The following is a 21,670-nucleotide window of genomic DNA, read 5'->3' as shown; positions in this document are numbered from 1 at the left end:
TTGCACTACTCACAAAGGGATGAGTAGCCCATGTTTTTTCATTGAACAGCAGCAGCCGGCACAAAGGATCTCGGCTTTCTGGGGGATTCCGTTCATTTAGAAGACTCTCAAATGCAATAGCCTTCTACAGGAGAACAAACTCGTGACTGTGAGAGAGCAAAGGGCGCACAACATAATATGCAGCAAAATGGCACTATCTCAGACCAATGGAGATTTTAGGAGTTGTTCCATATTTTCCTGGCCTTGCTGTACAAGGTTTGGACACTGTCTAGTTCTTACTGCCCTCAGGGTTTTCCACCCACTTTGTTGTCACTGCATTCTGTCCCTGCTTGTGAATATCTTGGGTGAAACTTTCAGGGAAAAAATCATGCAGGTTTAGCTGCACTTGACCAGCTAGAGTTTCTCTGCCACTTTCTGCTGCAATCATGTGATATCAGTACATCCTCCATCAGCCAAAGAAAAAATTTGTTTGCACACCCTTGTGTTTGGCTACCGGATTTCACATCTCTCTGCTGGTAGCAGCAGAATCAGAGCTCAAATTTCCACATTTGATTTCCCAGACCTAAAAATCTCATTAATCTATGAATTATCAGAAATAAGTGGTTGTTTTGTTGTTTAGGGGTTGTTGGGGGTTTTTTTCCTTTTTCAAGGACAAAGGTCCATGTTCCTCTCCTTATAATGAATAGTTTCTTATGGCAAACACTGTCCCAAATATGTTAGTGAAAAGATTGTTCCTGGCATCAGCAGACCTGTCACAGATATAGATTTGCCCCCTTAACAAGCGAAAGAGGAAAAAAAGGAACTCACATGGAATAGATATTTGCAAGGCTTTTATCATTTGGCCAGAGAGCAGAATAGGATATCAAGGAAGCAATTTCAAATATATCTGCAAGAACAACTTTGCTCTTGGAATACCACTACTGTTTCACAGCTTGCTCCAAGATGTTCTCATCCACCACCTTGTGAGGGAGGGTCACCCTCAATGTGTCATTCTCTTTCATTGCTTGGCAGATGGTTTCATAAGCAAAGGCATTGCCCGACCAGCAGCGCCTGGCGACCTGTCAGAGCAGAAAATCAACGGGTGTAAAAATCCTACATCTCTCTTACCACATGCGTCTTGCACAATATTTGCGCAAACACTGGCACTGAATTTCACGATAATAATCTCTCAGCCCTCTGCCAGTTTCTAGTTTCCTTATTGATTTTGCAAGTAATTTTTGTAATACCTGCTTCATTTTTATGAGTAGTATTTGGGCAGACGTGGTACTTTTCCATGCATAACATTGGACAGATAACATTGGTAGAGCCAGGTACCTTATAAACTTAAATTCCCTCACTAAAAATAATCGTGCCCTCCACCCGAGCTCTGCAAAGCTAGCACTTGCTTTAGATAACAGTATAATTTAAGCAATCAATGTTTTTGTAGTGGGATAAATATTTAAAAAGGAAAATGTCACTCAATGTATTTTCAACTATGAAATCAAGGAGGCAAATTCTCTGCCCCCATGTAAGGATGAAAGTCTATGGACAGACAGAACTCATAAACCCCTCTTCCATCAGCAAAACCCTGATCTATGTACAAGCAAAATTCCTCAGATAAAAAAAAAATAAATCAAGATTTGGCACCAAGGAAATAAGTCCTTCCCTCCATTCAATGACTTACAAATCTCTATTATGGATTACAAGTCAGTGTCTGAAATATTCAGAATGCTCAAAAGCATTCAAGAAAGAAAATACTTAAGTTCCAATTTAGCAAAATATTTAAGCATATGATTAATATAAGGCTAATAAATTCCCAGGATCACAGCAACAGCAGCTAGAAATGACCTTTCAAGTCAAAAACTCCATTTTCCTGTCACTCACCTATGATTATTCCTGGCAACGTATTTTTAAGGGTACACTCCACCTTTTCAGTCTTATATATAATAACGTGGGTAGCACTCTTAGCTTATTCTTTTTCAACATGTGCATGGAAGACTGGGGTTTTTGCTTGTAATAAATCAGAGCAGCAAAAGATGTATTGGGTTTTTAATAGGCTGTCTCTGATACACAGTTCTTGTTAAGGATCTGTCTCCATTAACCTACAAATTAATATAATTATCATTCTCTTTTTTCCTTAATGGTTTACTAGTGTGTTATTTCAGATCTGGGACAGGGAATACGTGCAAATTGTTCCTACTCTTCTATCCCAAGTCATGCCAGGTCTCATGGGGATTAAAATATGTTTAGCACGGGAAAAAAAGTGCCTAAATAAACATAGTCATGAGGCAGAAAAATATTAAAGTGAACACATATAATGAGCTTTGCTTACCCCATTGGAAACATCCCAGCTGAGCATCATCTTAGCTCGTTCTTCAGCCTCCTTGGACCCATCCAACACCAGGCCAAATCCCCCATTGATCACTTCACCCCTAAAAAATATAAATGTAAGAGCATGAAATGAAAGTAACCCAATCAAATCAATCCCACAAAATTCACAGGAGTTAATTTATTCAGTTGCACTGTAAGAAGAAGGATGAGAACATAGAAATGGTGCTGAATAAGAGACTATCAGTGACCTTTTATACTTAAAAAAAAAAAGAGGCCTACACACTGTACTGGCTCTAAAAATAAGTGAAGAAAGGTTAACACCTCTGATGAGCCAGGGTATTTTTAAAGGTTAAGATCTTCATGTTTGCTACACTACATCCTGCCATATAGACAGGATCATGAGGAGGACAGTGTACTTATTGAAGCAGACAGATGGTTCTATTTATATTCTCTTGGGACAAATGGGAGAGCATAAGTATTTTATTAAAAAAGCGTTAACTGCCGCTTAATGCACATCTGCCTCAATCATTTCCAAAACAGTAATTCATTTTGTATGAGATACATAGATGTTTAAAGACATCAGTGCCAACTTTTCAGGAAGCAGACTTATTGGCAGAAGAAGAACAGAAATATGTTAAAACTAACAGATTATTCTTGGGAGAAATAACAGTCTGGTTTTAAAGGACAGGGAAAACACGTAGAGCAAAACATCTTGTCTGACTTCAGCATCTGGCCTGCTCAAGTTTCGCTTCCATGGCATATGGTGAATAGTGGTGGATACAGCTGGTTGCTGTAAATCTGTGTGAGTTCTGGCATTATAGCTCAGCATCAGCAATACCTGAGGGACAGGGCATATCATACAACAATACGTGGTATGAGAGACTAATGGAAACCCCTGGAGGCAGGCTTTTGTCCTCTGAGTTTTATAGTTAATATAAGTTTACAAAATTTACATAGAACAACATCAGACACATCCATTAATCAGATAGGAGCTGCATGTCTTCCAGTCCAGGAAGGAATTGTTTCTTACTGTATATTTTCCAGCAGTAACTTGATCTTCTGAGAAAATGGTGAAATGAGGCTAAACTAGAGCATCACAGACCTGAGATCTACTTTCTGAAACTAGAACTCACATTTTCAATATAATGTTGTTGCTGATATGATGCTAATTCCCTTTCTCTACTTATATACACTACCCTATCACATAGCTCAGGAACTTGTAGCTCCAGATCTCACCATCATGGTACTTTTCTGTCAATTCCCTCCACTTTTGCATTATTGGACATGTTATTACTAAAAAAACAACATTTTCTCTTTAAAGGCACAATTTTCTTGAAAGTGACAGTTCTCATAGCAGAACATCAGCGAGTGAATCAGGTTTTTTAACAGGAAAATTTGAGTCAAAGTCATGTTTCCAATTGAGATGTTTTAATACTGTAAGATCGGACTCTTCAAAATAAAACTATTCTTTTTGATTGACAGTGTCAGTGTTTTACAGCCCGGAATTTAATTCCCAGGATGTTTTTATTGTGTGAAATTTTTCACTACTTCTGCTCTTAGTCTCATTTGGGGATGAATACAAACATTCTACTTTTTGAATAGCTCATTTTGTTACTGTCTTCTCCAAAAGAGGGGACCAGACTGGATGACAGTGTTACAAATGTAATTATACCAGGGTCAATTACCTCACCATACTCTGCTGCTCCTGTGTACACATAGACCAAATTATCATTCTTTACTGTCAAAGTACCAAGCCAGAGTACACTTAGGAACATCAGTGATGCCACTGCAATGTATTTGGGTCACAGAATGAGCACCTCTCAAGACAGCCTATGGGAATTATCAGACAATAAGAAAATCACACCTCTGGATGAGTGCTTTACAAAGGTATTCCATATGGGAAGATGATGATGCTCTTTCAGTGGCAAAGATTCCCTCTGTCCACAGCATCCCAAAGAACATCCTTTGAAGCTTAGGTATGAACAGAGAGCATTTGATCTAACTTGTACTCCATAAATTTAGAGCCTCTCCATCAATTCTCAGGGAATTACTCTAGTGTAAATCAGAATCACTCATCAGAATCTGTTCTACTGTCTAAAAATCTCTCCTGCATTAAAGGCCAATGTTTGTTATGATGGATTTTCTATCAAAACTTCTCACTCTTAAAGGGGAGCATTCTGCCTTCATTAGCATTGGGTCACATTTTCAAGTAATTAAAGAAACATGTGGCATCGTGACCTAAGCTACCTCCTATAATTTCCAGATGTCTCCTCCTAAGGTGATCAAAGAAAACAAGGCCTCTCTCACAATCAAGATGTCACACTGTCAACAGAGCAGTTCGATTCTTAAATTGCTTCTGCCTTTTTGTTACTGCAGGTTATTCAGGCTCTGTGCTAATATACATTCTCCAGCAAAGAAACAGGCTGCCAAAAATCAATAACAATAATTTGCTGTAATTATAGTCAAGGTTAATCTTAAATCTCTCCAACAGCACATGTGATCCAGATTCCAGCTAAATAAATATTAATCCTGCTTTTTCTGTTTGTCCCACAAGGCTGTAACACAGAAAAATCAAAGCAGGTAAAAAGGCACTTCTGTAGTCTCATAGGAAAGACACAGCAGATCTCAGCAGTTCCAGGCAAGCCTCTGCAGGGAGGACTCTGCAGCTGAACGCAGTGCAATTGCCATTTTTTTACTCCCTGGACAGAAACTTTCCAAGAGCTTGATTTCTCTCAAATCACATATCTTTGTTTATAAATATATATAAGCTTCCACTTGCACTTTTACATTTCGAAATCAGCTGATGACAAGAAGAATTTAACAAGCGTGTGGAGATTTTTTTATGGCAAGGTCAGCTGCATTTTTACAGCTTCAGAGAAAAACAAAAACAGGGTCCAAAACCCTAAAGGCATCTATCTCTTCCAAGCAAAGAAAACAATTTGACTAGGGGTTGTTTCACTTCTTTTACCACCTTTAAATTATTCCCCTCTCTCCTTAGAAGGCCAAGGGGTGCAGCTCTTTAACTAGCCAGGGTGGTGCCACGATTAGTTAAGCCAAGCAGAACCACCTGTCGTGCCCCGGCTTTCGGGGGCTCTCCAGACCACAGCAGCTAATGACACAACATTGTTACCACGTCTCAGTCTCAGCATGGTGGCTTATTAAGGCTTGTGCAGAGACAGGCCTAATTTTCAGGCCCTGCATTCTTCACTGAAGCACAGCAATTTAATCACAGAGGGCTGTGACTGCTCCCAAGAGGTGAGTAGAAGGTGAGCAGATACTGTTCTGCGATGACCAAGGTGAGCAGATACTGTTCTGCAATGACAAGCCCCCAAGCAGCCAGAGGAAATGACAAAAAGGATAAGCAAACCGTGTTTTTCCAGATATTTTGATTTCAGTAAATAACCACACACTAATTTTCTGATTCGTTACATAAATTATAGCACCTCTGCTCTGCCTTGGGGTAAAGCTTCTTTTATGATGCAAGTCCACTTAACAACTAAAACACAGTTTTCCAGAAGTAAGGGCAGTCTCACTATTCAGCCAAGCTCTCTGAATTGCCCAAAGGGCTGGAAATGTGCAGGAGGGATTGTCTTTAGAGAAGCCAATAGTAGGATCATTTCTATCCTTCGAATTAAGCATCATCGGTGCAAAAACATTAATGGCATAGGTAATTATTTTAGCAATACCAATAATGATAATTAGCATAAAAATATCCTGAATACTTTGAACAACATGTTGTGATTTTCTTTACTTGTATTTCAGATGTTTTAAAAGGTTGAACTCAGTTAAGGCAATTCAGACAGAATTAGTCTGCTGCTATCTCTGGAGTCTGAGACTGAGGTGACCAGAGTAGGAAGACATTCTGGCATATATTTTCCATTCAGAGTTATGGAAATTGTAAATGAAAGCCTGGCTATGGTTTCTTATCACTGAAATCAGTAAAGGCAAACTTTCATTTCATTTGCCCAAGCTCTCAGAGAGCTTTCTCATCCCCTTGTTCAATTTTGCTCTCATGTACCTTCTATGCAGTAGTTACTTCATTGAAATCAAAGGAATTAAGAGTACAGAGAGGGAATTCTTCAGCTGACCTCAAGGGATATTTTCTAGTTTCAGCTCATCTGGATGAATAACAATTAAGTATCATCAAATGTCTCTGAGGATAGCATCTCCCACAGGTTCTTTGGATTGCTGTTGTTGGCGTATTCCAGCACTGGTTAAAACAGGGAAGTGGGAGGGTTCACTACAGTATTTCGACTCGTGACACTACCAAATGAAGACATGACTGTAAATAGGAGAGGCTTTGCTGGAATATGCTGGAAATGACAAACCATAACTAAAGACTCTGCAATGTGGCCAGGCTATTCTTTTCCCTACACTACTGCCAATCCAGAGTAACCTTTTAGTGTCACATGGAGGAGATTAGTTTCCCTCTCCATATATAATATTTCTTTCATTCTGCTTCTCACTTCAAGCATTTCACTAGTTCTGCATCTCAGGGAAGGAGATGTTTAATTCAGTCCTTAGCGGTGTCAGGCACGAGCAGGGAGAGAAAGACTCTGGGGTTTACTGGCACCTGAGCAGTTTTATATCAATAACTCCTAATTGTACTTCAGCACATGAGCATTTATATTGGGGTCCTAAGGTCACAGATTTAAATACAGCTTAAGGGGAAACCTAAACATAATCCATCCACTAACACTCTGACTACACATCTGTGAAGACAACTCTGAAAGTAGGATCTGTTCAAAAAGACCACAGCAGACTGTCCTTGTTTGGCAAATTAAGTTCTTCGAACTGTGCTGTGGCCAGTCTTTAAAACAGTTTTTCTGGACATATGGACATTAATTAGAAAAGCCTCTACAACACCACACTGCCTTATAATTTGTCCTCCCAGTCCTTGTTTCCAAACCCATGCTTCCCATCATCGCAACATCGTACTACTCCAGTACTACACACATCTTTTCAGCAGTTCCCTCCTGTCTCTCCTCCTCACACACATGCACAGCAGTGGGAATGGGATTCAGAGTCCAGCTTTAGAAACATAAACAAGCTCTTACCAGCCAACTCCACCACCATTGTGCAGTGCGACCCAGGTCGCTCCTCTGAACGAATCTCCCACAAAGTTCTGCACTGCCATGTCTAGGAGGAGAGGAGAGGTGTTATGGATCTCACATGCTGCACTCGTTTTTCTGTTGTGCTGCTCACTCCTTCCATTGACACCTCCATTGTGGCTGTGGGAAGGCAGGGTTTACTCACAGCTTCTCTCACAAATTTACACTCAACATCTCATTCTTGGGAAGAATAGGCAGGAGGGATTGTCCTCCCACTCGCTGCCCCTACACTGGAGAAAAGAAATGCTGGTTTCACCCTGTGGTTTGTGAGGACTGTGGTGCTTCCTGCATTTGTGCTCCACTTCAAGCAGATGAGGGACCTACTACTCCTCAGCTGGGAGACACCTCCTCAGGGTGGACAGAGATGCAACCCCCTCCTTTGGGTGCCTCAGTCATGGAAGAGCAGGCTGGAAACATCTGTGTGGATGGATTCAAAATGGGGAGGACACCTGAAACACTACACACCTTGCAGTCCTCTGAAGTCTGAAGTATTTTCAGATCTGAGTGCAGAGTTATTTCAGCCCTATGCAGAAAACCAGCCTAAAGCTAAGGAGTTGCATTTTGGGAACAAAGTTAGGATGAAAGTTCACCCCAATTCTCTGAATATGAGGGAATTTTACCCTGAACAGGAACTGCTGAAACCACAAAGAAGGTTTCTTTTGTTTTAAAGAAAACCACACTAAAGTAACAAATAAAAAAACCCACCCTCAAAAAAACAAACCAAAAACCCCTCAAAGAACGTAATTTAGCAAACAAATGTAATTTGACTATTATAAAATGCATGACTTCCACCGAATTATTCACTAGAATTTTGGATATTTACTACAATACATGCTAAAGCATATACCCAGAGAGGTGGAAAGAGGTACATACAGAAAATAAAAGAGTAAAAATTACTGAAAACATTTGTCTAGATTTAATTCAGAGGAGATTCAATACACAATTTGCCATGTTTTTAACAGGAAAAATAAAAGAAAAACAACAATATCCCTACCAGCCAGATTTGCAGACCCAATTATGTGTCTGATGGAAAAATGAGTTTATTTGAGCACTAATCTATGTGAAACCCTGTCAAAAGCCCCATTATGGTATCTTTTATCTGACATTATGTCACTTTAATAATGCAATTATCATAATTACAGTGCTGTCAAGATGGAATACGAGAGATCTAAATCACCATGTTCTAAAATGTACAGATTTCCTCCTCAGCCACTAGCATGATAAGAGTGGAGGTTGGACAAGGAGCATGGCAAGTGAGCTAACAATAACCTGCTGCTCTTGGCTTTGATAAGAGTCATCGACTGCAAATGTCTGTGCTGAAATACACTAAGCAAAGCAGTGATAACCCATCAGTCTGAGGTACTTTACAACAAAATGAGACAGACACACATTCTGGAAAAGTCCTGTGTGCCAAAGAGGAGCCAGTTTCACCCGAACCAGTTCAAATGTGGTGTTAAAACAATAAGAAAGAAGGGAGAGGAAGACCTAAGGTGTTCTTTTATTACCTCCAGAAGCTCAACTGGTAAAATAGAGTTAGGCCTGGTTTCAAAGATCAGTGATATCAGTGGTCAACCAGCTTTAGAGAAGCTCTTGGAGAAGGCAAATGGTTCGTGTAAATCGCAAAATGCAAAGAAACCCATAAAGGATGATGAGCAATGGGGTTTATAAAGCCTTGTTTCTATTGTCCTCTTCTGAGGGCATTGCCTGACATTTACTTACGTTGCTAAGCCCTTTGATGGAGACATTACTTTGGATTGCTGTTCTCAATTGCAGCTGCACCATTTTCTCACAGCTTGGCAGAAACCAACACTATTCAAGACCTCTATTCATTTGACCCATTAGAACTAGGCAACACACTCAAAGTGTGTTGAAGAGGGACTGAAAGATACAGCTAAAAGCCTAATTTCACCAGGAAATCCAGTTAAGATAGCAGGGAACTTTTATCCTTAAAATTGAGCCATAATTTTGGTTCTATTATGAATTCCCATAATGGAAGTAATTCAATATGCTCAGCTACCTCTATCACAATTTCTCCTTCTACAGCAGCAGATCCTCCAATTTCACACCTCTTTGTGATTGTCAGTTCATGACATATGGAAACACTACTGGGCTAAAGCTATTATCATAATTTCCACTTTATGGATGGAAAAATGAGGAAGATTTTGGTTAGAAATTGCTTAGTGCTTCATTCATTTTTTTGCGTGTTTCCAGTCTGGTGTTTCTTGTGTTTATTTCTCTAAAGCATCATTTCAAAAACTTAAAAGTAGTCTGGTTAGCTCAGGTTAGGTGTGTAGCATTAAAGGCTGCTTTTGTATAAAAATCTACACAATTTGCCCCCAGTCACACCATAAGTGAATAACAAGGCTTGTAATCTAATCCAGAATGCTTGACTTCCATTCTTATGCCTTTACTATGAGAGTATGTTCCCTTATGAGCAGAAAAGTTCCTTTCAGAAACTCTAGATTGTTTTCTTGAGTCCTCAGGCAAAGGAATGAAAGCAGCTGTGAACCTTTTTTGCTTTAAGCAAAATACTATTATAACCCTGATTTTGATCCTGTGGATTCCAAGGAAATATTGCTGTAACTCTGCTTGGATCATCTGTTTGAAACAGTGAGGTGCAAAATTAAAGTCAAACAGAAAATACAGTCCTCTGAGACTGCTCTCCATTTGCATTCAGGTACATCTGATGCATCTTCACTGAATTTCCAGCATTGTTCAGGACTTGTCCTATATAAAGAGCTCCACATTCATGTCCGTATCATTACTAAATCCCACAAAGCTTCCCAGGAAATCTGATTAATTGGGATTAAAGGGTTAAACAAAAACATTTTTAAAACATTGCATAAAAAACTACTTATTTCTCTTTTAAAGCCATTTCCTTGCTTGCCCAGACAGACAAGTCTCAGCTGCTCCACTGACCTGCACAAAAGGCGGATCCATCGTAAATGTTTGACGTTTCTCTGAAAGGACTGTCAGTCCCACTCACATCGTGGTGATCTCGGCTGAGGACTACTGGAGCCTGCAAAAAGCCAAGGACAGGGAAATGGAATCCTTCATGGGTTGGCATTGCTGCTGAGGATCATTATCTGCTGAATTCACTTCTGTCTTCAGTAATTTCAAATCTCAGCTTTACCCATCCCCCAAACCCCCAAAACACCTTCTCTGCCTGTTATTATTTATTCTAAAGCAGTTGATCACATACTGTTCATGAAAGCCACCATCCCTTCATAACAAAGAACAACAGCCTGTTTTCATACCAATGGCATCCTCAAAGGTGGGCAGGGAGAAGAGGGGAAGCAGTGAGGTTATTTGATCCAAGCATTTCTTTGCTGAAATTTCTAAGACATTTTAGTATGCAAAAACCTTCATTCAGAAAGAGTTCTGTTTGCTGTTGAAAATCAAAATTAACAGTAAAACGTTTTACAATTTTGCATTTTTTTATGACCTCGGACTAAAAACTTAACAATAAAAATCAGTGATTTCATACATCTCAAACAAGTCCGTTCTTGATTTCGAATTTAATTGACAGTATGAATATCAGCTTGCAGGTATTCATTACCATTTGCCATGCACTAGGTTTGTATAAGAATAATTCACTCTTGGTATGATGTGGTCTGGAATTAGCTGTTTTATGCTGGCAGTGAATTAGAAAAATCACTGAAAATATACATGAGCACCCAGCTTGCAAGAGCAGGAACGGAGATTTGCAGAAACAAAAGAAGGGCAACAAAATCCAAAGGGCCTGGGAGTCTGACCTTGTCAGTCATAGCTCCAAGGGAGTGCTCTGGCTGGTCAGGTTTATTTTATGAGACTAGCTTGCAGTGACCTTCATTTGGAATCCTGAGTAGGTCAACAGCATTTGAATTATTTAACTAACATTTTCTAAGTAACAAAAACCAGACCTTTTCAGATAGAATCCATTCTAAGCTTTACTTGAGTTTGCTCCTTTAATAAGGGTAATTGTCATCCAACTATAAAAAGAGATGGAGATGAACAAATGACATTGTCTTGGTCTGATGCTGCTGTACACACAACAAGTAATCAAAGAATATCCTGAGTAGGAGGGGACCCACGAGGACCTAAGTCCAACTCCTGGCCCTGCACAGGACCACCCCAAGTACAAGGTATAATTGCTAAGTGGTGCCTTCAGGAATTTGGTCTCCCCCGGGATGTCACATTGTACATCTACCTACAATATTCACAAAGAACTTACAAAATCTCTACACAATCTTGCCCACAGTATGTACTTTTACTACCACCACACAGGGTCAGTGGGATTTTACCCAGATGGGTAAGGTATTAGAATTATGCTCTACAGGGGCAGTGTCAAGCCTAAGGATTTTTTCTATTTACACACGCAATGTAAATTGCCTGCAGAGCTTGCTGTAGCTATAATATGGCTGCAAGTGAGGGATAGAGGGGAAGAAGCCCTGGGGAGTGGCACAGTCTCTTGTTACCTCTAACATTTGGGGCACCACTGAGGAGTTAAGAGTCCCTGCCTTGTGTTCTCAGCAAATCACAGAATGATGTGTTGTGCTTGTAGATGCCCAAACAGAAAATAAGGCAGATTCCCATTATGAAAAAAAGGTAGCCTATTTCAGAGAGTTTCTAAACCCATCTCTCTCCTATTACATAGTGCAATATAGGTGGCAGGCAGAGAAAAGGACTGAGCTCCAACATCCTAGCAGAAACTGCTTCCCTGTAAATAGCACTTTTGCTCTCACTGGTTGCAGTCCTCCTTTACCACCTGCCACTCCAGTCTCAGATATTAAGCATAATTACCAGACCATATCAAGACAAAAAGGACAAACCTTAATCTTTCCTTCAGAAATCGCTCTGTTAATAGCCACAGCTATAGACACACGACCCCTCTGATCAGAATATAAGATTCTAGCCTGAGAGCCAACAACCTGGAAAAGAAAAATGACAGAATTATAAGGTTCTCTGCAGCTGGTTTATCTTCAGGCCCCAGATGAATGGAGTCACAAGAGTGACCCTTTCCCTTCTATAGGAAAAAGTGCAGATTATTTCTTCAGAAGCATCCAGCTTCCAGAAAAAAAAGAAATTAAACCCCCTCTTTGAACTTAGTTTTATCTCCACTCACACAATCCATGAGATACACTTCTGTATTCAGCTGCTGGTCCCATAAATTCCACTTTTTAAATCAACCTGATTGCTAGGCTATAATCCCCCTATTAACAAATCCCTTACCAGCAGCTGAGATGCAGAGATTTGGAACTGATGATGGTGGGCTGGAAGGGAAGAGAAATGTGGAGACAAAAAATAGCACAGCTGTGTCCTGCACAGCTCTGCTGCTCTCCACCCCATAGACCTGCCTGGCTCCAGATTAGGAGAGCACATATGAGCTCTACAGCATTAGTGGTTAGCTTCACATGAGAGCCTGTCTAAAAGAAAAACAAAGGATGCTCCACTGGCATCCTGCTTCCCACAGCGCAAAAGGACAGCAGCTCTCACCTTATCACCTGTTTGGAAAGGGTTCTGGGAACTGCAGGTGTGAAGAGGCTGGCCCAAAGCAGTGCCAAGAGGGACATTTTGAATAGTACTCTGAAAGAAGGGTGGTTACAACTGAGGTGGAGCATGAATGACTGATATGTTTCATTCCAGATACAAGAGTAGATATTGTTGGATTATTTTAACATTTCCAGATGAGGAAATTAAGGCAAATAACTGTTTCAGCTCACCTAAGACACTGCTATGGAGAGAGAAATTTAAATTGTCAGCCCTGGGAGCTACAGCCAGCGTTCTTATTCATGCCCACTCCTGCTTTTCACCCCAGTGTTCAAGAACTGCATTTGGGACCAGGAGCAGTCACATCTGCTGAAGGAGGTTGTGAACTTACCAAGCTGTGCCTGCCAGCTTCCCGAATCCAGCGGATGTTGTCATGGTACTGCTGCTTCACAGATGTGCTCACTTGCAAGAGAAAGCAAAAAAAAAAAAAACAGGGTTTGAAAATTAATGCAATGTGCTCTAAATTTACATTAATTCATCTGGCAGCACTAGGAAGTCACATTCTACTCTCAGATACAAGCACGCATATAGGAAATGCTGTATAGAATCCTCTGTGCAGCTGATGCAGTAACTGCACCATATATTTAGAGAAAGGTACAATATGTCACTCAGGAGACAGTTGGAACAATAACTTCCATTTAAATCTTTAGCAAACTAAATTTCATCTTGAAATATGGGTTACATGTACATTTTATGGTCACCTGGCTTGCTGCCTACTAAATGCCCATTTATTTCCAGTCCTTCACTACATTAGAAGCTTTATCAAACTCCATGACATTGGGTATTACAACTCAGTCTTGCACCAGGTAGTAAAGCACTCCTATGAGACAGCTAGCAGAAATTCTCAGAAGCAGCTGGCAACACCTACTTGAGGATAAGTTACACAAGTGCTGGGATATAAATTTATAGCACAGCAGGTATTCTGTACTAAATACCTGTGAATGTCCTTGTGAATGTTTTCATCCAAAGATAAAAGAGGTGTCTTATCCTTCAAACTGAGGTGTGTTGCCTGACATTACTATGGGAAAAAAACTGCACAGAAAAACGTATTATGGAGTAGCTACTCTATGTGTAAATCCACCCTACACCTTGTTTAGATATATGTATCTTATTAATTGAGAAGAGAAATATATATAATGGGTTTTTATTCTCCAGCTTCTTCTCTCGTTTATATCTTTACCATTCCACTTCAATAAGTCAAACCAAGGGGGAGTAATAATAAAGATATTTGAATTAAAAAACCATGAAATATGGCACATATCCATCATATACCTGGTGACCTCAGTACAATCAACTGCCTCCAAAGGCATGGCACCATCTGCAGTGAGTAACAAAAGGGAGAGGGGGTATGAAATGGGACAGAAGCATTGCCTTACTGTCTAATTTATGGGGCTTTTACAGCACAGATGAGGTTGCAGTGGCTGAAGAAGTTACTGCCTGTGAGCTCTTCCTCTGTGGGCTAAGCTGTGTCACATTACCTTACCCTGAGGGGCATGGCCAGCTCCCAGGGCTCGGTTGGTGTGACAACATGCTGAGCCACAGTGACTTGCTCATCCATTGGAGCTTCAAGTCAATCCTCCCTGCAGGTGCCAAGATGGAATGTTCTCCATCACCTTCCAACAGTTACCTATTCTCAAGTCAATTTATAATGTACACATAACTTATGCTTGAAAGTCAAACTGCAGAAACTGCACTCTGCTAACTTGAAACTGTCCACTGAGCAGCGTGTTTAGACTACTGCCTTTCCACGAGGCCACATGTTGGCAGTTATGCAGAGCAAAAGTCAAAAAAGGAGAGAGGAAGATGCAAGATACTCATATTTAACCTGTGTTAAACACATTGTTAAATGGAAATGAAAAATATGCTCATTCCTGCAGAGACAGGCCTTCCATACAGAGAGCTTTAATGATCCTAAGAAGACCTGTCAGTGCTCTAGGGGTTGGCTCCAAGTGATAGCTTCTAAACTCTGCTGTGAGGATTAACATGTCAGCACTTCACTTCTCAGGGAGTAAAAGATGAAACATCTGCTAGTGCTGTCCTAATAGGATTGTGCTGCCACTCATAAGCTTTAATGAAGCAGCCTCTAGAAAGCAATGGGCAGTGTTCACTTAGGTTACTATAGATATTTAATGAGTTTACAGGAGTTACTGTTACAAAAAAAAAAAAAAAAAAAAAAAAAACACAAAAAAACCTAGAGAAGGGATCCTTTCTATCATTTTAAAAACTATCTCAGAGAGTATGTACCACATTTTATACTTCACAGTGCAAAGACTTATAGAAAAGATCTTACTGTCTGTAAATTCTTCAGAACATATCCAGAAGAGAAGCCAGATGAGAATACTGGCTACAAGGACCTATCTCAACTCAGCACATCTGTCCCTCCCAGCCAGCAACAATAAACAGGCATATTCTCTCTCCTAAATAGTGGTATATCCAAAGTTTGATTTCATCAGTTATCCCTGGGGAAGTGAGGAATCCTACCTTTTATTTAGTCTTACTTCCTGCAATTGAAAAAATCTTCCAGCTTCTTATAGAATAACCTTAAATTTAGAGTAATTCCATGTGTCTCATTTGCTATAATGCTGCCTTACCTCCCCATCCCAACAGGAATGTGTTTTGAAGTCAGGCAAATTGCTGTGTTGCTTATGGTATTTCATAGGCCCTTGTACATATTTAGAGTTTTAAAGACATTAGAAAGCACTGGGCACTCAGAGAAATAGTCCCAAAGAACACAGAGACTGGCTCCCTTTGCTCTTGGGAGATTTATATTGTTATGCATCAGCTCAACCTTCAAATTATCAGAGATCGTAAATCCAAGTTACACACCAATAATCAGCACTGCATCTCTCATGCAAAAGTGATCTTAAAAGCTCAGGTACATTAGAAGTGGAAGCAGATAATGAAACTACATAAACCTTACAAACTGTGAAAATGTTCTAAGTGAAAAACTTCATCACCACAAAACAAGATGAATAGTTAACATTGGACCCAAGGCCAGGTCCAAAGTTTAGACTTAGAATGCAACGGACTTAAGCTCTGTGGAGTTTTCATTCTGTTTTTATAATGGATTCTTTCCTAAATTTCAAAGGTACGTTCAGATTTAGATATGTGTGAGGATGTGAGGATATCCAGACCCTGAACTTCGGTCCAAACCCAGGCCTCATAGAAAGTGGACAGCACGTGGAATATTCAAGAACAAGTATGAATGAATAGCTGTTTATTTTCTGCCCAAATTCAGTTTTCCTTTCTCTTTTAATCAAATTCTCATTGTCCTGCCAAATTCAACAGCAAATCGAATAATAGCCTTGCCCTTAAGCCTGTTTTCACTTGTTGGGATTTTTTTAAATGTAATTTTTCACTTAAATAAAAAAATATACAAGCAATAGTTCAATGCTTTTCGTCTGTGCAAGAGACTTCTCTCTACAGCTTTACATTACGTCTATATAAACACCCCCATACTGTTATGTACACAGTAACTGATTCATTTCCCAGTCTTGCAATGCAAACCATCCAAAGGTCATGCATTTCTTCAGTCCTGGGAGAAGATCTCTGGAGGCTGCAGTACATGGCAGAAAAATTACTGCAAATTTCTGAAGACAGATCCAGCACTATAGTATTGGGTTTCACCCTCCCTTCAATAAAACCAAGGGACCAGTTTTAAAAACATAGACGTTTCAATATTCATAGACCAGAGTAAGCACTTCTGGGTTTTTGCATTTTTTGAAGATGACTCCTAAGGAAAGATTAGGAGAATAGACAGAACTAAGGACCTTGCAGAGTCAGACCCACTCTATCAATAACTCAACTCCTGGGAGGAAAAGGAGGCTTTACATTATAGGAAGACAACAGTAGTTTTGTTCCTAATGAGACACATCTGAACATGATATATTTCCTTTTCAGAAATACCACTCATGAGCCTCACAGTGATAATTGTTTCAGAGCTAACAGGAGAGCATTCAAAATTTTCACAATTCTATTCGTATTTCAATGAAGACTTTCACTAAAGAAGCAACAAATATTTCAAATATTACCAGGGGAAAAAATATTATGCTCTCCTTCTCATAAAATACGCTTTGGATTTGTGATCCTTTTCCTTTTGATCCCAAGGAATTCCTCAGAATTCAAGGATACTTTTGTTGATTCTGAAAAGCATAAAGGTCTGCTCTCTGGAGATGAAAAAGCTGAGGAGTTCAGTGCTGGGAGACAGTGACAAGTTTTTGAGTCTGCTATCTGACTGTAAAGGTGGACCAAGAAAAGGAAAGAAGCAGGACCCTTCCACTGCAACCTGGGAGATCAGGAATAATGTTTGTTGACACAAAATTAGCTTTGTCTAATTTCCATTCATAAGAAGAGGATAACAGTAATAATTCCACTTTCAGGGATGTGGAAGAGTGAAAGAGTGTAATTCCTAGATCCTAGAGTAGCACACAAAGCCATGCAGGTATTCTAAGTTGATTCCACCAGTGAATGGAAATAGTTGACAATTTACTAACAAGTGACAAAAGAACCCTCAAAATTGTAATCACAAAAAAATGACACTGGATGGAGCACCACACCCATGAAACCTGGGTTTCCTGCCACTGATCTCCTTGTTAACCTGCTAAAAACCTCCCTGGATTCTCATGCCTCATTCACCTGTGAGACAGGAGGCAAAGCAATTTGACTCCTTAAATTACTTCTGGAGACCTGTTGATGAAAGACACTGTTTGCCTTAAAGTTTCAAGGTGACAAAGTTCAGGAAAACCTGTAACAAAATTAAAATAAAGGTTCTTAGCCAAAATTGCACAATAGCTTTGGGATCAACATCTGTGGTGTTTTACCTACTGGTTACACTCCTTACAGGAGTTTGGAGAACAGCGGGATTTTCTGCCCACATGGAAAATGAAAGAGCCTGCTTTCTGTGTTTTAAGCCAAGAGCTAACACACATTTCCCAACTCTCAGTTTCCTTTTCTCTCCAGAAGCAGCCCCAGTGACAGAGGCATGGGATGATGTCTTACCTCCCTTACGTATAGAGTCCTCCAGCACTGCCATGGCAATGGAGTCAGTGGTAGCAAGGTCCTTTGGGTCACCTGAGGTACAAACCCAACGGAATGGCCCAAATCCCAGGGAAAAAATGTCCCTGGGAATAGAACATGTTTCATTAAGAGATAGTTGAAATTCTTTCCTTATTTTTCCTGGCTGCTAGCAGTGCTTTTCTTTCATTAGCTGGAGACGGAAGAATTTGAAACATTTTCAATGAACTAATCCAAACAGAAGCATCAAGGACCATTAACTGAGAAATTAAACAGTGGTGTTTCATGCAGCCATTGACTGGTGTATAAAAATACAGCCAGGTCAGAATTTTGATAGTCATGTTGGGCAGTTCAATCAAACAAGTGCATCACCAGATGACTTGCAGTTTTTCTTCTCTTTCGTCAAATATACTCTGCCTGCTGCCTGGTCTTTGTGTCCTTAACCCAGGCTAACCCTGGGTGCATCTGCACTATCAGACAAGTGCAGGTTCTGAACAAGTGCCTGAGTCCAGGCTCATTTGCTGCCCACATTGTTTACATACAATAGTGAGACACGCTTCAGTTGAGGTCCGGAAGAAAAGATCTAGTCTGGTTGGTGCCTTACTCCACGTTCAAACTCTTATTCACATGGCACAGGCAAGTTAAAGCATGAGTCAGAGGAAAAATGAGTTATCAATCCAGTCCCTCAACATATCTCCTGGGCTCAGCTGTTTCCACAAGCAGCATGTACAGCTTGGGAAAGAGGTTGGTGACATGGGCAGACAAATGTCCTCTTTCAGACATGCTTTTAACTTCAGTGGCTTTGATGATTTGGAATTGGGTTCCACTGCTCTGAAGAGACAAGCTCCCAGTTTTTAGCACCCATAAGTGAAGTTGCTTATAGTTACAGTTTGAAGCTGTGACCTGGCTCTTCTTTTGAGTAGAACTGCTTAAAGGAAAATTCATAGAAAAAAAGAATGCAGCTAATTCATGTGAAGGAGTAAAGAGTTTTGATTTGGCGACATTTCAGCCCAGACTAACTCTGGCATAACACCTGCAAGATCAATTTTCCAACTGCTGTTGCCTCCTTTTGATCCTTCATAGTGCACTGCAAATTTGCATTAATCTCTGTAGTACTCTCCCCTAAACAGAGGGAGCACAAGGCACTTAAGAGCATATTCCAAACTGCCCAACATACCCCATGATGTGCTGAACGTAGGAAGGATATCGAAATTCTATTTTATTTGCTCCTTTTTTCTCAACATCAGCACCTATAAAAGAATTTTAATAGTGATTCAGTGAAAAAAGATCCATAAAAGGTAAACCTCTACTGCACCTAGATTCCCATGAAGGCTGTATCTCATTCAGAGAGGGCCAGGGGTCTCAGAGAACAAGAGAAAAAGAGAGGCTAGAGAGTTAAAATAACACAGTGGCCAACCCCATCCTACCAACATATGCAGTTGGGAAGATGCATGCACGATTGTCCTTGCTTCCACCTACAAATCCAGGATCTACTCACCAGCCCTTTGAGCTTCCAAGAGAAAAGCATTGCCATAATCCCAAAAAAACATGCCCTTATCAGCAAGTTTGTTAATAGCAGCCACATGCCTCCTCAGACTGAAACAGAGAAGGAAACAGTTATTCTTGAGTTTGATGAAATATCAAAAAGAATAATATTGTGAACTCACTAAAGGTATGGGAGTAGGGGGAGACAGATGGAAAGGAAAGACCCCAGATAAATTCAGACATAAACCCATAAGTCATCAGTTGAGATGCTTTCAGTCTCTATAGCACCCCCAAATCCTGAAGTAATTTACACTCATTAAGGAAACTTCATTCACTGGCAATGAGGGGTCACATCTTTCAGCAAAGTGATGCAGCCAGATCTGGGGATGGAGGGTAATAACAAAAAACAGTCTACATAAAACTGCTCAACAGTTTTGGAAATTCACAGAGCAGAGACAGAAAAGCTGAAAATGGCTAAACATCATTGTTCTGGCCTCACCCTTGGCCAAAACAGCCCTAATGGCCCTTTCTTTCCAATAGTGGGCCTGCCTCAGGGCTGGTCCCTGTGATACCATTTCCACTTAATATTAACTAGTTCTAACATCAATGCATATTTGCATATGGACTTGTACACACATAGGTGTAACTTCCTGGAGTTCTGGAAGTAAATCAATGACTATCAAATGAGAATGGATTTTTTTTTAGGCCATATCTAGCTTGTTAGAAATGAGTTCCTCACAGAAATTTACCTTTCTGTTACCTTTGTCTTTGATTAGTATGACGCAGAATTGGGGAAGCTGGAAAAGTCCTTGTTGGTCCCTCATCCAAAGTCAAATAGATGTTATGCCCATATTCTACCTTCTACTGGTAAGAGGCCTCCACCAGGAATATTCAAGGTGAACAAAACCAGTGTAGGAGGACTCTCCTTGAAAGGACCAGTTGAGAACTATAGTACAGCTTCATTTGTATATGAATTATGCCAAAATGCTCCCTTTATAATGTCCAATTTCTCTTGCAAACTTGTAAATCAGTGGTAGTTTCCTGAAATCAAGATGCTAAACAGAACTTAGTTACAGTTGTAGCAACCTGTGGGGAGTGACTAAGGGAGATTATCCCCTTTTTATATCCTTCCTTAAAAACACCTTGCTGGCCAGAAGCCAGCAATGCATGGCAGGCTAAATGGACTTCTGGTTTGCTCGTTGGAGCTTTTTGCCATATTCAGTGAACCCAGAGCAAATGGAAGACTACATGGAATTATACTTATTGTCCCAGATTTTTAAAACCTAATGCAATTTAGGAATTTATAGAAGTGAAATGAATCATTAGTGTTCAAACTTCTGATCTTATACAATACAGAATATTCCTAAAGTGGTGGGTAGGTGATGTCTGCCAGATTGTGACTGATAGAGGTACAAGGACTAAATAGTGCAACTTTACCCCAGATTTCTACTGAAACAAACAAACAAACAACATATAAGAAGAGAGAGTTCTTGAAAGAAAGACAGAGATCTGATTACTTGCAGAGCAACTAAACTTAAAGGTTAAAAAGATGTATAGCCAAAACATTTACCTCTCTTGCACCAGGGTCCGGAACTTCCTTGGATCAGTGGAAAGAAGCTGCTTTGCTTCCTCAAAGCCAAGCTGTACTGGATAGTACCCCCCATTAAATGGGTTGTGACAAGAAGTTTGGTCAGACCCCAGATCAACCAGCAGCTCTCCTGTTTTGTCCAGCTCATAGACCAACCTCTCCCTGGGGAAGACAGTAAATGGAATGTTTGAACATAAGCTGTCATTTCACAGTCTGGTTCCTCTTTCAGGAGAATTTCTTCCAGCCCAAAAGGTTGTTTGTGACAGTAGGCCCTTGGCTAAGGCTTTGCAGGAGGCTAAGCCAGGAGGTAGGAAGTGATGGTACTGAAGATTTAGGTGCAACTTTTATACTCCACATTTACCTGTGAAGGAATCCTGATGGATGAGTTGGATACCAGTATGACCTACCAGTCTTACTGGTCAGCCTCAGCCCTTGGCATATGATGTGACAAGAGTTAACATTGAATAAAGCCTCAGGAGTGCTGGAATTTCTACCTATTATTTTATTATTTTTATTTAATCAATACCTCAGTACTTCTATTCTTCACTTATAGCAGCCTTCCAGTACCCAAAGAGGCTTACAAGAAGGCTGGAGAGGGACTTTTCATGAGGGCAGATAGTGATAGGAAAAGGAA

General features: G+C 40.2%; 1 protein-coding gene across 1 annotated transcript in view; it reads right to left on the bottom strand.

Moving 5' to 3' along the window:
• Positions 1-810: 810 nt before the first annotated feature.
• Positions 811-21,670, bottom strand: part of UROC1 (urocanate hydratase 1) — a 40,181-nt gene continuing 19,321 nt past the window's right edge. The window contains exons 11-20 of the mRNA XM_051788885.1: positions 21,019-21,198; positions 19,462-19,559; positions 19,141-19,213; positions 17,949-18,070; positions 13,282-13,352; positions 12,233-12,331; positions 10,341-10,440; positions 7,368-7,449; positions 2,312-2,411; positions 811-1,058 (exon numbers count right to left, since the gene is read on the bottom strand). Coding sequence (XP_051644845.1) covers positions 918-1,058; positions 2,312-2,411; positions 7,368-7,449; positions 10,341-10,440; positions 12,233-12,331; positions 13,282-13,352; positions 17,949-18,070; positions 19,141-19,213; positions 19,462-19,559; positions 21,019-21,198 — 1,066 coding nt within the window. The 3' untranslated portion in view covers positions 811-917. The remainder of the gene's footprint in view (positions 1,059-2,311; positions 2,412-7,367; positions 7,450-10,340; positions 10,441-12,232; positions 12,332-13,281; positions 13,353-17,948; positions 18,071-19,140; positions 19,214-19,461; positions 19,560-21,018; positions 21,199-21,670) is intronic.

The sequence above is a fragment of the Manacus candei genome, unplaced genomic scaffold, assembly GCF_025592945.1.
Source record: "Manacus candei isolate 608988 ecotype Guabito, Panama unplaced genomic scaffold, ASM2559294v1 h1tg000025l, whole genome shotgun sequence".
Classification (NCBI taxonomy): domain Eukaryota; kingdom Metazoa; phylum Chordata; class Aves; order Passeriformes; family Pipridae; genus Manacus; species Manacus candei.
Note: the sequence above shows the minus strand (reverse complement) of the source record. Positions and strands in the feature narration are given on the sequence as shown.